Source organism: Panthera pardus, unplaced genomic scaffold, assembly GCF_024362965.1.
Source record: "Panthera pardus isolate Hobbes unplaced genomic scaffold, ASM2436296v1 HiC_scaffold_12, whole genome shotgun sequence".
Taxonomy (NCBI): Eukaryota; Metazoa; Chordata; class Mammalia; order Carnivora; family Felidae; genus Panthera; species Panthera pardus.
The window spans coordinates 62322846-62345083 of record NW_026526677.1 but is presented as its reverse complement, the minus strand read 5'-3'; the positions used below and the strand labels follow the sequence as shown (position 1 = coordinate 62345083).

Here is a 22238-nt window from a genome sequence, read left to right as displayed (position 1 = left end):
AGGTGCGTGACAAGGTGAACACAAAGTGACACCTGAATGCTAACAGTTAGGGAGGGGACGGCAACACCAGAGAGTAAGCATGGAAACTGCAAAAGCACAAAACACCAGGGCCACTTTCCTCAGCAACAAATACCCAGGAGAGGTGGCAATCATGAAGGGCATCGTCGTAAGAGAGCTGAGTAAAGGGGCACCTGGGTGGCTCTGTCGCTTGAGCATCTGACTCTTTTTTTTTTTTTTTAATTTTTTTTTTTTTAACGTTTATTTATTTTTGAGACAGAGAGAGACAGAGCATGAATGGGGGAGGGTCAGAGAGAGGGAGACACAGAATTGAAACAGGCTCCGGGCTCTGAGCTGTCAGCACAGGGGCCCGATGCGGGGCTCGAACTCACGGACCGTGAGATCGTGACCTGAGCCGAAGTCGGCGCTCAACCAACTGAGCCACCCAGGCGCCCCGAGCATCTGACTCTTGATCTCCGCTCAGGTCATGATCTCACAGTCGTGAGACAGAGCTCTGCATTGCGTTCTCCACTGGGCATGGAGGCTGCTTGGGATTCTCCCCCCCACCCCCTCCTTCTCTCTCTCTCTCTCTCTCTCTCTCCCTTTGCCCCTCCCCAGCTTGTGCAGCTCTCTCTCAAAAAAAAAAAAAAAAAGAGAGAGAGAGCACTGAGTAAAAAGAATAACCATGCACAGTCCTTAGCCATTAAGGAAAGTTTGTACACTGTATTCAGGAGACTTTGATTAGAGGACAGGACCATTTCTAAAAGGCTTCTGAAAGGTTTCCACAGAGATGTGCATCTCCCCCCTCACTATTTTGCGCTGCAGGACCGAGATGCAGACATCGGGAGACCTGCATACGGCGAGTGATTATTTATCACATAACCTGCGTTCTACAGCGGTTATGAGAAAACACGGGTGCTGTGGCAGCATCAGAGCCCGGACCCATGCCAGCAGAATAAGCACCGTGTTAGCCGGGACCAGGAACCCCAAGTGTCCTTCCAGGAGGCCAGACTCTCCCAAACAGGATTGTAGACACTTTCAGAAAACTAGCCCATGGTGCACAGGGCGGGAGCGGCCTCCCCGTCAGTCTTATTCTATGAATGTAGAGAGGGAGAAGTCTGAACATCAGGCTTGAGGGGGCAAAGAAATTAGCCTAAATAGACAAACAAGTTCAACTAAAGAAAAAAAACAAAAGACTGTCCTAATTCATTTCCAGAGCTACAGGCAAATCTTAGAAAACTAAAAGAATGGGAGGGGCCTGGTGCTACAGTGTTAGTAAGAGGGAAAAGGAGCAATTTCCAACAGCACAGGCCAATTATCAGGTTTTGAACACGGCAAGCCTGATATATATTTGTGCATTTATATATTTATTTATATTCATATATTTATGTGTTTGTATCTACATAGAGCCTGGCCCTAAGGCCCGTTTGTCCCGTCCTCCTCCTCTCCGCCTCTCCCAGCTTCCCTGCTCCAAGTCCCCATTTGGTCCTTCATTAACAAGACTATTAGCAATACTGCTAACTCTTAGCGCTGTGTTACTGTGTTTCCTGTGTCGTCGGGCTCACAGCCAGGGAGGAGAGAACAGGAGCTCCGGCCCAGATCCAGCCCCACACCTCTCAAGTTCTCCTCTACCGTGGGGCCAACCTGTCTATGGGCTTTAGCTAGAATTTCCTCAGGGAAACTTGGGGTGGAGTTGTTAGTCTTCTGCCCTTCATATCAGGATAAGGCCCTGTGGCTTCCCTGAACTCAGTGCCAGAGACTTGGTTCTGGAAAGCTGAATGCTTCATCAGCCATTTCCTTCTGGCCTCGTCCAGGGGAAAAGCCCACCACACTGCCCTATGGGCAAGGATGCAGGGAAGGCTTCACGAGCGCACCGTTTCTCTTCCTGAGAGAAACACCAGCATTGGGAGATGAAGCTGCCTCCGTTCCCTCGCAGCAATGATGTGCACAATTACATTTCCAGCAGGTGTCACTTAAGAGGGTGAAACCCATTAGTGTTCAAATGAGAAAGCAGAGAGCAGCCTTCGAGAAGGCACAGGAAAGCCCTCTCTACAGGGGTGGAGGAAGTGAACACACAGACTTTTCCTGACCACTTGCTACTCCTCACTTGCTTTCCCATAAGTGACCTCACCCGAGCCCTAGGACAGCCCTTGGTGCAGAGGTGACCAGGCCCTGTTTGAACCAGTGGAGAAACTGAGCTCCGGGCCCTGCGATGAACTGCCCGAGGTCGCTTAGCCAGGTGGGCTGAACTCACACAGGTGCACAGACCTGTACAGGGAATGGAATGTGTATAGCATTCAGTGTTCCATTTCAGCCCGGGAGGGCCAGGCCCTCTGGTTTTTTTCCTAGTTTTCACAGTGCCCAGCATAATGTAAGTAGCCAGTACATACTTGACAATATACTTCTGTATAGCAATTTTCTCCCCATTGCTCACATGAGAAATGAGGTGTCCAAAGGGAAGAAAGTGCCAGGCACGTGCAACTTGTTTAAGATGGCATTTACATTCAAAAGTGGAAATGATTACCCTCTTTTTATAGACAAGGAAACTGAGGTGCAGAGAAGTGAAGGCGCTTGCCCAAGGCTGCTCGACTAACGAGTCGCAGATCTAGGATTCGAACTCAGGTCTGCCTGGTTCCAAAGGCTGTGTGCCTTGCGCTAAACTGAACACCCCCCCTTGGGATCCATCCCATTGCGCAGGCAACTGCATGTTCTCCCAGGGATGCCATGAGGGTGGTGACTGGGTGACAGGAGTCTGACAGGGCTGTCTGACTCTTCAGTGCAGCCATGTTGAAAGATCCCCTTTCTTCCTGCTCAGACCCTGGGCTGAGTCTGAATGGCCTTCCGTTTTCTCTAAGCACGTAAACCATGTCTTTGGACCATCTTAACCAAGGTCTGCCCATTGCAGGGTCGTGAAAGGCCACCTGGAGATGGGGAAAGAATATAAGCTGGAGCTCTGCCAGGCCTGCCTCCTCGCTAAGACCAGACTCAGCATCTCCTTTCCCCGCTCGCTGCCCTCCAGTGTGAGGTGATACCCCTGGTCCCCAGGTAGCCTAAATGTACCACACTCTGCACTGGCTCAAAACTAGAGGTCAGCCTTCCTATACCATCTCATTCGACCTTTCCTCTCCATAAGCTTACCAGTTTCTGCTAAAGCCAACTTCCAAAATCACCTAAATCCCCTGCGTCCTTCCCATCTCCCTGCCTCTGTCATCATCTAGACGAGTGCATTAGCCTCTCTGCCGGTGTGCTTTATATCTCTCGTCCCACCCCAGTCTTCCACATAGTAACAGGCGAACTTTGTAAAGCATTTGTTTTATTCACCCAACCAGCCGTCCACCCTTCCCATCCACCCAATAAATATAGGTGGGATATGTGAGCATTTTCTCACATACATATATACATGCATATACTTGTATACTGTGGGTCAGGCCTCAGGCTAGACTCGGAATGCAAAGTTAGATAAGAAATGGTCCAATCTGTAGTGGAGAGAGATACATAAATTACTGTGATCATGAAGGGAAACCAAAGGACTGGTGTCTGACCCTGCCTGGAAGCCTCAGTGGGATCTGGAACTTTTAAGGTAAAGGTGAGGAAAGGGTTGGTGATCTAGGGAGAGCCACTGTGCGTGTACAAGTTTTGGCAATGCGTTGCATATTTGGGGAACCACAAATACCTGGCAAGGTCAGAGAGAACGGTGGTTGCTGGGAAGGCAGAAACCGAATCATGATGTGCCTTGTTCTGAAACTGGAATTTTATCTCGTTGGCAATACGATGTCATGCATGGTTTTTCAAGTAAGGAGGCAATCTGGGCAGAGAGCGCTTAACCACTCCGCTCTCTGCGTCTCAGTTGGACCCCTGGCAAGCTTTTGTCCGTGTTCCCATCTTCAACCAGACCTGCTTAGACTCCTTTCCTGGCTGGCTGACATTCTGCCCGAATGACACTTCTATTCTCCCAGACACTGCTTACCCACTCAGAGTAATGGGTCACACTCAGAGTTCCGGATCACACTCCGAGAGATTCCTCTTTATTCTCTCTCTGTTCCGGACACAGTGTGTCTGTCTTGAACGTCAGTGCAAGTCACTGGGCCAGGGCTGCCGAGTGTGTGGAGAGGGAACTGTTTGGGGATGCGGGCAGCAACTTCTGCCCAACTACATCTGCCCGTCAATCTGGAGGGCTCGGTGGGAGCAGAGAATGAACAGGCCAGCTGCTACCTCCTGCCTTTCTAAGTGTCTATCAAAGAAACGGAAAACCCACTCGCCGCCATTGCTGAATGCATGTGGGGTCAGCCAGCGCGTGTTCAGTCCAAGAGCAGGTAAGAGGCAGGACTTCACACCGTGCAGGCTTCTGTGCCTGAAGGGTCTGCTCAGGCTTCAGGTGTCGGCCCCACCTCGCCCTCCCTTCTCACGTTCTGCTAACCTCAGCACCACCTGAAGTGGTCCCATTTTGTTCTGTCTTCAGGGTCCCTTATACATGCCTGCCTCTGAAGAAAGCAGGATCTAGAGCCCTGCAGAACTGGGTTGGAGTGGTTGGCTTTGTAACTTTGGGCCAGTAACTTCACCTCTCTCACTTTGGTTTCCACATTTAAAGCTCCGCGCCAACGCCTGGGCCTTGCTCAAGCTTCGGAGCTGGGTGGATCAAAAGTGTTAGCGTATGCGAAGAAGCTTTGTAACTGCCTTGGGGAGAGAGATCTTTTTTTTTTTTTTAATCTTTATTTATTTTTGAGGGAGAGAGAGAGAGAGAGAGAGAGTGCGTGCACAAGTGAGGGAGGGGCAGAAAGAGAAGGGGACAGTGGATCCAAAGCAGGCTCTGTGCTGAGAGGTGCTAAATAAGTACCTTTAAATTACCAGCACCAAAGCATTGTGGGGGCAAAAAAAAAAAAGGGTTACTAATTTAGGTATAGTGGTATTTTGTTTTTACTCTAATATGTGTTTCTTTGATTACTAGAGGAACTGAACATTTCCCCATGTGTTTATTCACTTAATATACTTTTTGTAGAACACACCCATGTCTGTTCCCAATTGATTTATTGTTGTCCTAAACTTTTTCCCACCTCAACTGGCACCAGATCATTACTGAATGGCTATTAACCCTCTTCTGTCTTCCGTGCTATAAATATTTTTTTCCAGCTTGATGTCCTTTTTACTTTATTTCCTTCTTGTGATGCAGAATTGTAAAGTAAAATTAACTTCCATTCACGTTAAGGTGTATAATCATCACGCTAAAACTCCAGCCGCGGTTTGGAAGTAGGTTTCTGCAGGCACCATCTACCTCTTCCCCACCCCACCGAGCTCGGTGGGATGAAACAAGCATAAAAGGCAGACTCGAGGTAAAAGCAGGGACAAGGGCAGTTCTAAGCCCAAGGGCCCTTGCTAGGCAGCCAAAGGACACGTCTTTCATACTCTAAACGTATGATTAGTTTCTGTGTGTGCTTTACCGCAAACTTTTGACTTTGATCTTGCTCATAAGGCCCAGGGACTTGTTGTTGAAGTTTTCCCTGGTAGCACCCATCCCCCGCCTGCTGCCTGTCCATGTTATGGGGACCAAATGGCTCCTACAGTGTCATAAGGCTCAGAAAATAGGAGGTCTGGGTCACTTATTGGTGATGACAGCAAAAGTGCTGTAGACGGGGCTTTATAGATTATGAAGTGCTTTTCCATCTGTTTTTCTTTTTTTTTTTTTAATATAATTTACAACACCCAGTGTGCATCCCAACAGGTGCCCTCCTCAATGCCCAACACCCACTTTCCCCTCTTCCCCACCCCCCATCAACCCTCAGTTTGTTCTCTGTATTTAAGATTCTCTTATAGTTTGCCTCCCTCCCTTTCTGTAACTTTCCCCCTTCCCCCTCCCCCATGGTCTTCTGTTAAGTTTCTCAAGATCCACATACGAGCGAGAACATATGGTATCTGTCTTTCTCTGCCTGACTTATTTCACTCAGCACAATACCCTCCAGTTCCATCCGCATTGCTGCAGATGGCAGGATTTCATTCTTTCTCACTGCCAAGTAGTACTCCATCCGTTTTTCAGTCGATCCTCATGTCAACCCTGATAATCTGATTTCCATTATTGGATGAGAGAACTGAGGCTCAAGAGAGGTTGTCCGTGTCCCCACACTAGTTACTGGGAGAGGCAGGAGCCCTGTCCTTAGATGTCAGAGCTGCTGTCATCTCTGCTTTGCAAAGTTAGCGCCTGGGAATGGTCTCGACCTTCTAGTAATAGAGCAGGAGCAGTGTTTCTTTCAGGTCAGAAATTCAGTTCTAAAAAGAGAAAGGCCTCACCCCCTGCTCAGGAACTCTTGGATTCTAAACTTCTGACCATGCGTAATGCACTGTCTGTCCCTTCCAATCACGTGGAGATGCTACTCCAGAGAGCATGAGTGATGTCCTAAAAGAAGGAGCAGCAGCTAATGATGATCAGCGTGTCCTGAGATGGCCTATAAAGCATGGCTGAAATGGCAGCTTCCATGCTGTCTACCTTAAAAGTAAAACAGCGGTTATCTTGCCAGCAAAATGGGTTTATTGCTGGAATAGGAGAGGAATTACAGTTTGGGACATGCAAGCTGTGGCAAACCATAGGCATTTCTGGAGATCAAAGGAGGGAAACATTATAGAGAAAAGAGGAAGTTGAGAAGGGCCTTTTGGAATGAAAATCCATTGGAGGAAAGTGAGAGTTCAGAGGTTTCTCATTGGCTGAGTTGTGGTATTTTCTTATTGGCTGAGCTTGTTGTTGGGCAAGGAGAAAAATCTTCCCTCCTCCAGCTGGCATAATAAAGTAGGTTTCTGTTGGAAAGGCAAGAACCCCCTTTCTTCCTGCGAGTGGTAGGGTGTGAGAGCCCCACCTTCTGGCCTCCCAACTCCATTTTATTTTATTTTATTTTATTTTATTTTATTTTATTTTATTTTATTTTATTTTATTTTTTCATATTTAAGTTAACTCTTTACTATGATACATATAGTTCAATATATAATGTGAATTTTCTCAATTTATTTAAAAAATTTATGTTAAAAAACATCCCCCTTCTATTCTAGCCCCAGTCAGATATTTTCAGGATGGCTATTTGAACCAGATGTATCCTAGTTAACATTTGTAGTTAAAGTTCTGTGGTCCTGAGTAAGCAAATTAAGCAACTCCCACATGGAGTTCTTATTGGTTCTAGCCAGTTTTGCAGTAAGCATCTTTGCCAAAAGCATTTTCACTGCAAGATTTTCATACAAACATTTTCTCTGCCTAACTAACTGGCTACAAGACAACTTTGCCATGAAAAAATAAATAAATAACTGCTTGACAGATTGGTTTGACAGTTTGTTGGTTTCAACAATTGGTTGACAGTTTAGTTTCCTTTCTGCATTAAAGCAATACTCTCATTTTTGTATTATCTAAATCTTAGCCCTAATGGTCTATACAGTGAGGCAGAATTTTGAACCCACATTTCACATAGAACTTTGGAACATCTATCAAAGGACATGTGACGATACGCCAAGAACAAATAACAGCATAGAAGGCTTTCCCAACACAGTACAAGCCTCAGTGACAAATATGCTTCCTAGTATTTGGAAACTGACGCCAGTCTTTTTTCGTTTTTCATTTAAATCCAAGTTAGTTAACGTATACTGTAATAATGATTTCAGGAATAGAATTTCCAAGTCCATTTAAATGAGGCTTTCTTTATTCAGTTTCACACCAAGACTTTCCTTGGTTAAATAGGATCTGGTCCTTCCCCCTGGAAGTTCATAGTCCACTGGAAGAAAAAGAGACAGACCCAAACAACTATACAAAGTGTATGTAATACTCCAGCAATGTCATTCATTCATCCAGCAAATTGAGCATCCCCTGCATACCAAGCACTGTTCTAATGGAGCCCTTGCCACAATAGACCAATATCATGAAGCTTATACTCTGGCAGAGGAGACAAACAGCAAGCAAGTTCATAAACAAATAGCATGTCAGATGCTGAAGAGTACTGTGGAGAAACATTGGGAAAGCGGTTGGGAGTGTTGGAGGGAATCACAATTTTAAGTCAGGCTGTCAGGCATGGACAGAAATGCCCCGTGTAGCATGGAAAAGAAAGGTCCTCACTAGCCCAGGGGAGGGATGGCATTCTTGGTAGAGGAAACAGCAAATGCACAAGCATGAAAGTGAGAGGCTGTGGGCATGTTTGGGAAATTGTATGCAAGTCAATTGTGGCAAGAGGAAAGGGAAAGAAAATTCAGGCGTTGATGCTGGAGAGGTCAGCTGCGGCCACACTGTGAGGGCTTTTTTGAGTCCCAAGGGGCAAGGATGCCAGTGACCATGTGAATGCGGTGGTGAGGGTAGAGCACAGCTACCACACCTGCCCTCTGAGCTAGTGGCCAATAGCCCACCCGGCTGAGAGACATGGCTTTTATAGCCAAGAAAGGGTTAAAAACAGAAGAGTCTCGTACTCTCAGCGGCCCAGTCCTCTCATGAGAATAACACCAGAAAAATTCCAATAGTGAGCATCCTACAAAATACTTTTCTAGCATATCCCCAAAATTGTCAAAGTCATCAAAAACAAGGAAAATCCTAGAAACTACCACAACCAAGAGGAGCCTAAGGACCTGTGATAACTATATGTGATGTGGTGTCCTGCATGAGATCCTGAAACAGAAAATATTAGGTAAAAACTAAGGAAAGCCAGGGGTCCCGTGGTGGCTTAGTCAGTTGAGCATCTGACTTCAGCTCAGGTCACGATCTTGTGGCTCATGTGTTCAAGCCTCGCATCAGGCTCTGTGCTGACCGCTTGGAGCCTGGAACCTGCTTCAGATTCTGTGTCTCCCTCTCTCTCTCTGACCCTCCCCCACTTGCTCTCTCTCTATATAAATCAACATTAAAATTAAAAAGATAAATATACATAAAAAACTAAGGATATCTGAATACCCTATGGAGTTTAGTTAATAGCAATATCATAATATTGGTTTGTCGATTATAACGAAAGAACCATACGAATATAAGACTGTAAGATGTTAATCATGGGGAAACTGGGTGCAGGGTATGTGGGAACTCTCTTTGCAATTTTTCTGTGAATCTAAATAGTTCTAAAAATATTTTGTAAAAAGCCATGAAACATGTTACAACACAAAAATCGAAAAAAAAACCCAAGTAGGAAAACATTGGTAACCCCCAAATTTCCTTGATCTTCCCATCTCTGGAAAAGAGTCCTTTTTTTTCTGACTCATTCACCCCCCACCCCCACAAATGTTATTAATTTCACCAAGGTAGAAATAAGCATATGTGTCCGTGTAGGTGGGCACGTGAGATGGGAGAAGGTGGGTGGGGATGCTGAGGTTGAGATGTGTCTGTGCCAAAGCCTCAGGGCTGGCTTCCTCTCTGAGACCAATAGAGGTTTCCAGGGAGGTAAAGCATGTGGCAGTTCATTAACAGCCTCACTGTTCCACACCTGGTGGTCGTTTCAGGTCTTGTAGGGGCCATTGGTCTGGGACCCTTGGGTCAGTCAATAAAAAGCCACCTGTGACAAGGGCCTGAGCGGAAGCAGAAAGCAAATGCATCACGGATCCCAGAGTCCCCTGCCCTGACCACGGGAAGCTGACCTTTGCTAGGAAACTTGCCCACCATGCAAGGGCTGGGTCTCATGGAAAGCTTGCAAGCCATTGTCCCTCAGTTTCTGGTGAGCTCTTTTCCCCTGTGTCTCTCTCTCTGTCCCAGCCAGTGTCGGTCTGTTTATGGATACTCTTTCACATCCAAAGTCTTCCTTAGTAACCAAGGATGCTCTGGCTCTCAGCAGTCACCAAAGTATTCCATTTTATTCCCATCTCCATCCTCTCTCAATAAAGGATTGATTTGCCACCTCTCTGAGTTTAGAAGGGTGGTGGCTAACCCTTTATAGTTGTAGGTACCCCCACAGATGACACCCAAACAAGCCATATCATATTAAGACTTAAATGTCTCACTGAATTTGCTGAAAGATGTCTTTCTTGGCCTGTCTCCGTTTCATCAGACTCCTGGCTTCCCTACAGAGACTCAGGACACCCTAACCTGCCAAAGGATTCTGAAGTTTCCCAACTGAGCTCCTTGGTGTCTATTGCATTAATGATTGGCCTTCCCTACATCAGTTTATTAACTGACACAAGAAGTCACATTCAAGCTGGCTAGACTCATGGGGGGATAAAGGATTTACCTGACTATGTATTCCTACCCTCCTCCTTCCAAGGCTGCTTCCCCAACCCCAGGGTCTCAGCTACACCTTAAATGATTAGCTTCAGCCCACGCCCCACTATCTGACCATATTCTCCGCAGAGGGCTTGTGTTGAGTAGTTATTCTAGAAGGCTGGTGAGTTGCTTCGGGGAACCTCCAGCTGTTGTCTGAGACAGTTAGTCATTTGCAGCCTGCCATCCCTCCCATTGCCTCTCTCTTCCTCCGCTAGCTTGGAGCCCTTGTTGCTGGCGTGGGAGCCCAGACAGAGGGGAATGTGGACAGGAAGAGTCCAAGGGCAGAGCAGAAGAAACAAAGGCCCCTAAGTTTACGCAGCCAAGAAAATAACATGAAACGAGATGAGGGATTTGGGCTGGACTTGTTTTGTTTTGGAGCATTTCAGGGGGCCAGGCATGCAGTTGTGTTTGGATTGGGAAGAAAGGCATAACTGTGCAGAAGAAAATCCTTTTCAGATTTTACTCTAGCTGTTACTGGATTAAAGAAAAACCAAGAGGATTACACTGTGTGAATGTATGAAGGTTACTGCGCCCAGACAGGAGGGACCCTGTCTCTTGCTGGAACATGTTGGGACAGCATTTGGAAGCAGCTGCTTGGTCCATCAGTCACCAATCTGGTAAATTTAGCATCAGGTGAAGTCACTCACGGTACTTTCCTTTTCTTTGCCTTAACAGTAATAATAATTAAAAATTAATAGTTGTGTTGGTTCTGTTGGATCAAAGTGACAGAAACCTCAGAATTAACGAATTCAACACAGAGGGACTTTTACTACTGCCTCATAGAATCCAAGGAGTGGAACTCTCCAGCCAGAGAAAACGCAAAGAGACGCAGTAGAATTGGGATTGGGAATTTTAATTCAGTTCTGTTTAAATTTGCTCTGTCTCTTCTTTGTTGCTCTGGTCTGCTTCTCTTATGAGCTTCCTTCTCTCTCAGAGGGGCCAGCTTTCCCCTCTGTATTAGTGAGCTAAGGCTGTGGTCACAAAGGAGCATAAACTGAAGGGCTTGAACAACAGAGATGTATTGTCTCACAGTTCTGGAAGCTCCAAGTCCAGATCAAGGTGTTGGCAAGCCCATGATCCCTGCATGTTTTCCTCTGAAGGAAGGGGTCTGTCCCAGGCCGCTCTCCTGGCTTCTTGGAGTTTCTTTCTGTGTGGTGTTCCCTCCATGTCTGTCTGTCCAAATCTCACCCCTTTTGCTAGGGACAACAGTTATATAGGGTTAGGGCCCACCCCAATGATGTTATAAAAATTTTTTTAATGTTAATTTATTTTTGAGAGAGAGAAAGAGAGACAGACAGAATGCAAGCTGGGAAGGGGCAGAGAGAGAGGGAGATACAGAATCTGAAGCATGCTCCAGGCTCTGAGCTGTCAGCACAGAGCCTGACATGGGGCTCAAACTCACTGACCATGAGGTCATGACCTGAGCCAAAGATGAACACTTAACCGACTGAGCCACCCAGGCACCCCTCCAATGACTTTATTTTAACTTGATTACCTCTGCAAAGACCCTGTCTCCAAATAAGGTCCCATTATGAGGTATTAGGAGTTGGTTGAGACTCCAACATATCTTTTTGGGAGGACACAATATGCCCACACGGCCGCTAATGGCTCCCAAGGTTTTCCGTCTTAAAGTCTTCACTACCAGAGACTAGATTCTTTTTCAATACCCAGGGAAGAATTCTATCTGCTCTTTGACCAGGTCAATCTCTGATCAGGTTCTGCCCTTCCCGAGGGTGGCTGGAGCCCCCAGAACTATGATTGACCCAGCTTCCTTAAGGTGCCCAGCTCTGAACCAATCAGTGATGACAGGGAGTCAGAGTCCTTTAAGAATATGACATTTCTCATAGGACCTATGTATCCACAGATCAGCTAATTAATACTGAGTACAAATCACCCCCCAAACCGTAGTGGTGTTCGTCAAAGGGCCCATTCTCTCTCATACTCTGCATATCCACTGTGGACAGTGGATGTGGTAAGAGGGTGGAGGGGTTTCTCGCCATCCCCCGGGAGTCCAGGCCGACAGACCATCCCAACTGCTCGTCATGATGCCAGAGTGAAAGGAAGCTCCAGAGCGTCCTCAGTTGGCATTTAAACCTTCTGCCTGGAAGGGGTACACCTCTGCTCCCAACCCACTGGCCATGGTTAGTGACATGGCCCTCTTGGGGTGTGTGATCCCACCTGTGGCTGCCAAGCACAGAGCCAGCAGTGGTTGCCAGACAGCATTGATGACTCCCAGAACCCTCGTGATGGGAGCAGTGGAAAAAGTGGCTCCCAGAAGCAGGGAGATGCTCTCCCAGAATAAGATGGGGTGCTACACGGTAGACTCGTGAACGAGCACTCCAGGGGCCCTCGGGCCAAAGAAAGGGCAACAGGAAAGTCTGTGAAGTGTTAGAGGCCCCTCGGTCCGGCTGGAGCACAGAGGGCCTGAGGCGAGAGTGGCCAGGCTGGACAGTGGAGAGAACGGCTTGCTGTAAGGCAGGGTTTGGATTTCGTGCAAAGACACTTGGGCAGCAACAGGGCTTTCCAGCCGGGAGCAGCAGGGTCTCACTTGCATTTTTGGAATAGTACCAGCGACGTGATCATTTGAAAGAAGGAACGGAAGAGCGCTAGACCTACACAGAGCTCTGGCAACTCCTAGGAGTTACTGGGAGAAAGAATCACCTAGGCTCGGTGACTCTCTGGCGTGGGGTACACTTAGTTGAGAATGATACAAGGACGGCGCCGTGAAAATGCTGCCATCAGCACTGGCTCCCAAAGGAAGGGGACGAGCTGGTAGACGTAGAAGGAGGGGGAGGCTTCACAGGCTGACCACAAAGCCGAGCGAAGGCCCGGAGAGCTGGGAGCACCCTGGTGGTTAAGAACAAGGGTGTGTGATTATCCTGCACATACAAATCCCAGAATTCTTGAAAAAACATTTTTTTTTTTTAATTTTTAAGAGAGACAGAGACAGAGCGTGAGTCGAGGAGGGGCAGAGAGAGAAGGAGACACAGAATCCAAAGCAGGCTCCGGGCTCTGAGCTGTCAGCCCAGAGCCCGACACGGGGTTTGAACCCACAAGCCACGAGCTCATGACCTGAGCCGAAGTCGGGCGCTTAACTGACTGAGCCACCCAGGTGCCCCAAATCCCAGAAATTTTGATGGTGTGCTTGGAGGGTTTAAAGGTGAACTGTGGTTAAGTAAAAGCAAGTTTTAGAAAGTTGAGAAGACACCCCACTGATGCCACAGACTTCATCGGGTTGCCTTTCAGCACTTGCGGCTGTCTGAGAATCGTTTACCCCCTCGTGTGCGGTTCCTTGATGCCAGACGTAAACTCAGTCTTCTAGGCAGCGTTCTTGCACACGTAAGCACGTGATCCTTCTCTGCTGGGAGCCCAGTGTCTTCCACCTTACTCCCAGGCAGCCGTGCCCTGCAATGCACCCCTGCTCCACTCCACCTTCTCTCTGACAAACATCCCTGCCATAGCCTGGATCTTCAGTCCTTTCAAAGACAAATCACGTGCTGCGGGTTTGGGCAGCTCTCCCGTGAAGGATTCATGAGCCGTCGCTTGCCGTGGTCAGCGCTGAGAAACCCTTGAGAGGACACAGAGGGAGCGCCCCAAGAGAGAATCCTGAATGGAAACCGGGAGACCGCCTCTAGGCCACAAAATAGCAAATGAGCTCCGCCCACCTCTCCTGTGAAAACGGACGCGTCCACACCACGAGTCTGGGGCTGGCTTGCTGGACCCACAGAGGACCTGTAAAAAAAGTCTTTCAGGCCTATCATGAATGAGGACGACCAGTTAAAAATTCATGGGAAGATTACATAAAACCATCTGCTGCCTTTATTTCCCCCTGTGTGCATTCAAAAGGTGCAGCTGCTCGACGCGAAACATTGCATTGCCCTGCGTGGCTCGCCGGCTGGTCCTGCGTCCTGCACGTAGTGGGTGGAGAGGAGGTGAGGGGGGAGGGGAAGACAGGGGAGCATGCCCACCCAAGGAGCTCCACCTGGATCCGAGTGTCTCAAGCACGACCGTCCAGATCTTTCCATCCTGTTGACTCACTCTCTGGAGGAGGTATTGTTCTGTGTATGGAGTTGATCCTGTTGGTGTGTTTGTGTCTGTGTGTGTTTCTTTTTAATCTGAAAATTGGTCTTTGAGTCCACAAGCAACAGCTGCAGCTGCCCATAATTACAATGAAATAACCTGCTTCCTTCAGTCCTTAGGGAGAAAACGTGAAAAAAATAATCCATATTCTAAATGGACTTGGGAATGTGGTTTATCTCCCCTTCTCTCCCTATCTACTTGCAACAAGTTTCATGGCTTTACTTTTCCCTGGATTCGGGGGAAGGAAGGGAATTAACCTTTATGAAGCCTTTATCCTGGTCCACGCACACTACGATCGTCCTAGCCGTATAAGTGAGTGTTTGAATCCAGTTTTGAGGCTTCATTTCTTTCCCCACTGTCAGGCACCTTCCAGTATCCTGTTAGATAGACCCCAGATCTCTCAACCTGGTCCAATTCCATCTGGAGACCTGGGAGGTTTGGTTTTATTAAGATGTTATTGAAAATGTCGGCACATATGTAATTGGCTTAGATTAGAAACCAAAGCTCTTAGCAGGGTAACAAGGTGAAGTATTCTGTGCTAATGGTTCCATGATAATGAGACAGTTTTCAGAGGATCGGATGTGCTCATGAAGGTGTTGCTTAAAAGTCATTCTTCAAACCAGGCTGGGAAAATAAAATGCCGCAGGAGCTGCAGCCTCTGTGGTTTGTTTGGATCTTACAATGAAGTAACTAAGGTAGAAAGGCATAACTGTGTGCTAGGAATTGAAGATACAGCCATCACTGTCTTCAGGGAGGTCCCAGGCCAGTGGAAGGGGGAGACATGCTGGCAAATAATTATAAGATGCCGGTAATAAGCACTCGGTCAAGGATGTGTACAACTTGCTGTCATTTCAGCATTTTTCCCCCCTCCAAAATCCATTTCTTCAACTGGGACTTTAGGGGGAGGAGAGCAACCTCACTGTGAGAGCAATGCCCACAATGTTGAACATGAAAAGAGAAGAAATTATATGTCCTTACGATTGTGCCAGGGGTCTGCCATTAGCCTAATCCCTTATAGTCATTTGTATTGAATAATGAGGAAATGGAAGGAGCCCAGCAGTTTGGCCCAGGCCGCAGAGCCAGTATCTGGGTGCGGTGTGATCTGGAACCCCTCTGTTTGCTTCCAAAGCCCCTGCTCTTCTCACCGCACCAGGCTTCCTCTAAGAAAGTGTGTCTTATCCTCTTGACTGTCAGGTGTATGCAGCTCACTGTGCCCTGTAGATAGAATGAGGGAATCTTTTCTCTTTCCCCTTGAAAATGCCCCAAGTTTTAATAGCGGGCATCTTGATGGGAGTGATCCATGGTCATCTCCAGGCTGTGGGTATGACAACCCAGTTCAGGTGTATTGAGACCTCTGGGCAATCCTCCCAAACAGTGAATGAAGTGGGCCCAGAGTGTAGAAATGCTTGGCCCCTCCTGGACATTGTATGTGCCCCATGTGGATTCCTGGGTATCCAAAAGATCCTGCCCCAGGCTCCTGAGTCCACTGCTCCTGCTACCATGGCTTAGCTAAGAAGGGAAGGACAAAAGCAATGCTCCCCTCCAAGGCGGGGGAGTATGGTGTCCTGCTACCTTTGAAATTCTTTGCAAGAGACTGCAGTCTCTGGTGATTGGGACCCAACCCAAGGCATTGTCTTATCTCCTTGTTTGTTTCACTTTGGGGAAAACTAACAGAAGCAAAGGTGCTCTGTGCTTAATTCCATCTGGGCCTCTCAAAGGCAGTGCAGGAAGCAATCACATTCCACCACCCTAGGGCAGACAGGATGGTGCTCTGGAAGCAGAAGGTGTACTGGGAGTATCGGGTGTCCTGGTGTCGAGCACAGGGTCACAGCATGCTTTATGGCTCACCTGGAAAGAAAAAGAACAGGGTTTAGATTTCGTCTCCACTGCTTCCTAGCTGGGGGATTAGAGGCAAGCAGCTTAAATTCCCTAAAGTCTCCTTTTCTTGACTGTAAGTCCGGAGGGATAATGCTTGCCTAAGTGCAGTTGTTCAGAAGGTCCGTGAGCTCAAATACCAACCAGCACCTAATACTCTGCCTGGTGCTTGGCACACAATTAGGAACTCACTCCCCTTCCAATTCATACTATGCAAGCCTTGCCAGATTCATCTTCTTACAGTAGATCTTCAGTCATGTCACATCTCTGCTCAGAAACCCTTGATGGCTCCTGATTACTCATTGAATGGTGGCTGTCTTCTCTGGCTTGGTCTTCAGGGCCCTGTCCGTCACCTCTCAGGTGTGTCGAACTCTGCTCCCCTCCACACAGCCCACATTCTGGGAGGCTGCTCTACACATTCTTTGCCGTGCTTTCCCCTCTTGTGCCTGGCTCCCTCATACAAAGCACCTGCCGTATACGCAAGCCGTCCGCCTAACACTGCCTCTGGTGCAAGGCTGAGCTGAAACTATATGTTGTCCAGTAGGTGCCCCCTGATTTGTCAGCCAACCTGGTCTCTTCATTCCTCTGTCCTCTCACTGGCTTTCATCTGTATCTCTCTTACAAAACTGCCAGGCCTTACTGTTCCTTGCCAGCCTGTGAGCTTCCTAAGGGCAGGATTTGCTTTTAAGTCATCAGTGCATCCTGCACGACACCTAACTCTCAACTATATGAGTGAGTGAGCGAGGGAATGAATGAATGAATGAATGAATGAATGCTACAATCCCTTCCTAACTGGGTTGCCCTCCACGAAATGCTAGTACATAAATACCTCTGAAATCTTCGGTCTGCCCATGAGTATTTTCGTTTCACTCCTAGTCATTGTGGTGCTTATGAGAGATACTTGAAAAAAGAGGGAATTCGGGGATAGGACTTGAAAAAGACACAAACAGGAGAAAAGGTGTTGAGGTTTTCCCTGAAGCCCTGGCAAAGAGGAAGGTGGAAGAGGAGGTAAACTAGTTCAGCGGCTTCTTTAACAGGGTAGGGATTGTAAGGCCCAGGCAAGGGTCCACAGCACAAGCTGCGGCCTGAAGCTACGGAGGCAGAATGGGATTTTATGACCAGGACAAAGGAGAGGGGTTTAAGAGAGACCCTGAGTATTTTGTCTGAGTCACTACATATGACCAGGACCCCTGCAGGACCCTTGTGGGCAAAGCCAAGAGCTCTGAGTCCTAAAACCCACAAGATGGTGGGCATGGGGAGAGGCTCACACACAGGAGAAAGTGCCTCTTACCCTGCACATTGTTATAGCAAAACAATCTTTTGCTGCTCCCTGAAACTGTGGAGGGTAAGCTTACAATGAACAAGGCATGGTAAGGAGAAATTAAGGGCACAGTAGCCATGACTGCTCATTCAAGATGCCTAAAATGATCATCCTATGCTATGCAGTGTACTGCCCATTTCTGATTTTAGTGAATGTAGTGTGAGTTTGAAAGGCTTTTCTTGAGGTGCCTGGGTGGCTCAGTCGGTTAAGTGTCCAACTTTGACTCAGGTCATGATCTCACGGTTCGCGAGTTCAAGCCCCATGTTGGGCTCTGTGCTGACAGCCCAGAGCCTGGATCCTGCTTCAGATTCTGTGTCTCCCTCTGTCCCTCACCAGCTCTGTCTCTCTCTCTCAAAAATAAACACTAAAAAATTTTTTTAAATAAAGGCTTTTCTTGTTTACCTCCAGACTTTGTCTTGTTAATTCTATTTCTGCCTAACAGGTCTTCTCTCCTAGGGTGTTTAGGAGGCTGGCCCCTGAAGTTGGGGAAGGGATATTCTGCAGTTGGGCAGAGCCTGGTGAATGTTCTTGCCTAATACAGTTCTATTTTGATTAGAATAACAAGAATTTACAATAAAGAAATGTGAAATTCAGATGAAGCTAGTAATCTGTCACCCTTAGGAAAATTGTGTTTTTAACAGAGATTACCAGTAAGTCCTCACCTTGTAATGGACAATAAAGTCTTCTTAGTCAGGTTCCTGCATATATTTAGCAAATAGGTATTCGGGAAATGTCTCAAAAATAATTTTTACCTCAGACGCCTAAACGCATCTTTCATACCTTGTTCTTTAGCCTAGTGTGTCTTTTACATAAAAAACCATTTTGTGGTGTTTTCAATGTGTGTGACAGTTGGTACAGGAGAAAGTAAGCAGATCTTGGGTCTGTGAGAGCCTGTGTTCAAATGTTCTTCCTCCTCTTACAGTGACCTGAGGCAGATGACTTAAAACCTGTGAGCCTCCCCTTGCTTTTCTTTTGAGTGGGGTACGATTTCTTTTACTCATTTCACAAACTTTCACTGTGTGCAGATATCTCCTTAGGCACTGGGATCACAGATGACTCAAATTCATCATCGTAGAATTCTCGGGGCAAAAAGGACCTCACCAGGCTCAGAGTTTTCCTCCTTTAGATGAGGACACAGAGGCTCAAAGACAGGATGTGATTTTCTAGAGGTTGCAGTGTGACAAGAAGGTACACATAGCCAGAACTCTTGTGTGAGGAACTTGGCCAGGTGACTCCCAACACTCCCATACGGCATATCATAGTGAAGATCGCCATTTTGTAGGGCAGGACACTATGGTTCAAAGAGATGCAGTGACGTATTTATTTACCTGGTGAATCAATGATAGAACTGTTGAGGGGGGCCAGGGCCTGGTGCCCGTGTTCCATCCCCCATCCCCCAGCCACCTCCAGCCTACCTCCTCCATCACAGCACCCAGTCAATCCTTCTTCACAAAACACTCAGTTTCACCTCTGCTCCAAGTCCTTGAAGGGCACCAGGATTGTAAAGAAAACCTATCTGCAGTCCCTGCCCTTGAGGGGTTTGGTCAGGCAAGATGATTTCTCCCACGGCACAAGATGAGATGGGAGAACAGAGTATACCAGGGCCGCCCAGGAAGGCTGCATAAAGGAAATGTGTTCCTGTGAGATTCACAGGGTATTTGGGACCTCCCCCCATTTCCCCCCCTGGGACCGGGAACAAGCCCCTCCCCTCATTGGTGTGTGTTTGCAACGGCTACTGGTTAGAAATCTGTGGGAAAGGGTCCAGGGCATCTTGCCACCTCATTCAGTAGGGTCTGTGTTCTCTGCTTTAACAGAAAGGATCCCGCCCTGTCCTCCAGGATCCCATGGCCCTGGAGAGAGGGCTGCAGGGCCCAGGGACACTGCTGACTCTTCAGAACGTGCTGACATGGAGCCAGGTCAGTCCCCTTGTCTGCTCTGATTTTCTGTGTCATCAACTGCAAAGCTGTGGTCTTAATGAGAAGTGCCATCTTGGAATCTGAAATCGTGCATGCTTTTTGGTTGAAGGCTTTTGCCACTAAGCAGCATGGCAAGTAGAGGAGGTCAGCCCAAAGTGGAGGTGGCCTTCTCAGGGAGCAGATACAGTAAGAGGAGTGCTGGGTGCTGGAAGCCAAGCCAACAGCCGGCACACTGGGCAGTGGCAGGCAGGGCCCGGGCATCCAGGTGGGATGTGACGTGGGAGCTGGTGGCCAGGAAGCACCACGCAGGTCCAGGACCGCAGAGGCAACAGTAGCCGTCGGGATCATTCTGGGATCCAGGAGATCAGAGGCTGTGTCCAGAGTCTGATGGTCACGTTTTGAGCTTAGCTGGGGTGGGATCAGAGGCACAGTTGAGAGTGGGGCAGGAGGAGGTAAGTGGGTGGCTACTGGGACGGGTGGGCTGGAGGCCAGGTCCAGCCAGCCAGAGTGGCTCTCTGGAGGCTTTTCTTTATATTGCTGTGCAGAAGAACAATGGAAAAAATGGTACAAAACACCTGGGTTGCATCAGAAAAGCAGGAGGATGTTTCTAGCTAGAGAAAGTCGAATCATGATGGAGGCTAGGTCATGGTGAAGAAGGCTGAAGAAGCAGAGGAGCCAGGACGCAGGGAGTAAGCACCTTACTGAAAACCTACTATGAACCGAACACGATCTCTTATCCTCCCAGCAGTCTTGCAAGGTGGACGCAGAGTCTCACTAGGCTTAGTTATGCTCCATGAGCAAGTGTATTTCCTGCTCATGCTACATGTCTGACCAAGGGACATAGAGGACTGTGCTCTACCTAGTGACTCGAGCCAGGCTGATGAGAGCTCTGCTGTGTTTTGGGTACAACCTGCAGCCACCTTGGTCTCTGTAGCACAAGAAGAGAACCAGAAGATTGAGCACTGGCCCTTAAATGCTTTGGTCCAGAAGTGTCACATGGCCTATGGGCCAGAATGAGTCACAGGGTCCAGCCTGACTCCTCGGGCTCTGGGAAATGTGGGAAAAATACGGTTATTTGATGAGCAATGAAAACTGCTTCTGCCACCGTAGATATTATTTCTGTTTTACGGGCCAGAAAATTGAGGCTCAGAGAAATTAACTGTATTGTCTGAGGTCTTCCAGCTAAAAAGTGCTGAAGCCCAGATCTTACATAACCTCTGATTCAATCATTTATTTAGCAACTCAACAAGGACACACTGAATGCTCACAATAAGCCCAGCACCCCGCTAGGCTCTGGGGAGATAACAGGGAACGGAAACAGAGCTGGCTTCTGCTGTCAGCCTGAAGCTTGTGTAACTACAGCCTGGGATAAGTGTTCAGCCATACACACATGGCTCTCTGAGGAGATCTGTTAAGATTATTAGCTTTCCATATAGAAGGGCAGGTAAAATGGGGTCATATTTATTGAGACATTGTGCCAAGTACTTGATTTATGAATCTCATGTAACTCAGGGAACCCCATGAGGTAGTCCTTACAATTCCATTTTTAAGATAAGAAAACTGAGGTCCACTCAGGGAGGTAAGATAACTAAGCTGAAGGTGAACTCATCCACCACAATCATGCTTGCTTGTAATGCGTGAATGTGAGAAGAAAAAATTCAGTCTCACCCTCCCACACCATTGAAACCCAGGAAATGTGCTCTCTCCTTCCTCCTCTGTACTCCCCATCCCCGCCTTTCTCCCCCAGGTTCCCCCAGCATCCTGTCGGGTGTCACATGTGGACACAGCTTTCAGCAACAACAGAGGGAGCCTCGTGGAGGCCAGACATTGATGGGGGGGAGAGGGGGGATCGCTCATCCCATGTTGGTGCCACCCATAGAGCTGGGCCCTGAGTGAGGCTTGTTGAACTGAAGGAGAGAGGGAAGAAATTTCAGAAATCTAAGTAGTGGGATCTGAGTCTGGCAGGGTGAGATTGAATCTGAGCCTTGGGACGGGCAGATTCTTCTGTCTAGAATGTTCTGCTTTTCCTCTCTGGCCTCCTCTCCCTCCCGTCCCTCCTTTTGCACGCTGTATTATATTTACACTGACTCCATCAACTTCTGTCCCCTCCTCAGCTTGTGTGTCCACCTCCTCTGTCCCCACACTGGTCCAAGCCATCTTCTCAGGCCTGGATTATTGCAATGGCCCCTTCATAGACTCTGCTACCACTCTCCCTCCCAGGGGTCTGCCACGTCAGATCAGATCACTTCTCTGCTCAAAACCTGCTGTGCACCCCCATCTTTGGCGGAGGAAAGGCCGAGTCCTCACTGTGACCCACTGGGACTTACACCAGCCAGCCCGTCTCCTGTCTAACCCCATCTCTCCTATGCACCCCTCACTCACACCGTTGGCCTCTTCACTGTCCATTGAACCATAAACATATTCCTACCGCACGGCATAAGGCAGAGATGCCTTTTTTCCAGTCTTGGGAAAGGCTCTTCAGGCAAAGGAAACTGCAGTGAATAAAGCGAGCAGAGCACGCATGCACCAGAAAGTGCTCAACACAAGTGTGTGAGGCCAGTGGTGTGAGCAAGGTAGGGGAGGTGAGGGTGGGAGGCCTGCACCCACTGCCCCATGCAAGCGGCCATTCTCCCTTCCGGTCCTTCCTGTGCCTTCTTCCACCTGATCTCATCCATGTGACGTTTCTCTCCACCTGCTGCATCGTCTGTTGCTCTGTAAGCTTGTCTGTGGTCTGTTTCCCTCAGTGGAATATAAACTCCACGAGGGCAGGGACTTCCTTTGGGTTGTTCCTGCAGTGTTCTTACTCCTGGAACAGGGACTCCATAAGCACATATTGAATGAGCGAATGACTGAACAAATAATT

The 22238-nt window shown here is 48.0% G+C and overlaps 1 protein-coding gene across 1 annotated transcript in view; it reads left to right on the top strand.

Annotated features, from left to right (window-relative positions):
* Nucleotides 1-22238, top strand: part of TENM4 (teneurin transmembrane protein 4) — a 2883939-nt gene that overhangs the window by 2352816 nt on the left and 508885 nt on the right. The window contains 1 exon segment of the mRNA XM_053900128.1: nt 19274-19375. Within this exon segment, the coding sequence (XP_053756103.1) occupies nt 19366-19375 (10 nt within the window). The 5' untranslated portion in view covers nt 19274-19365.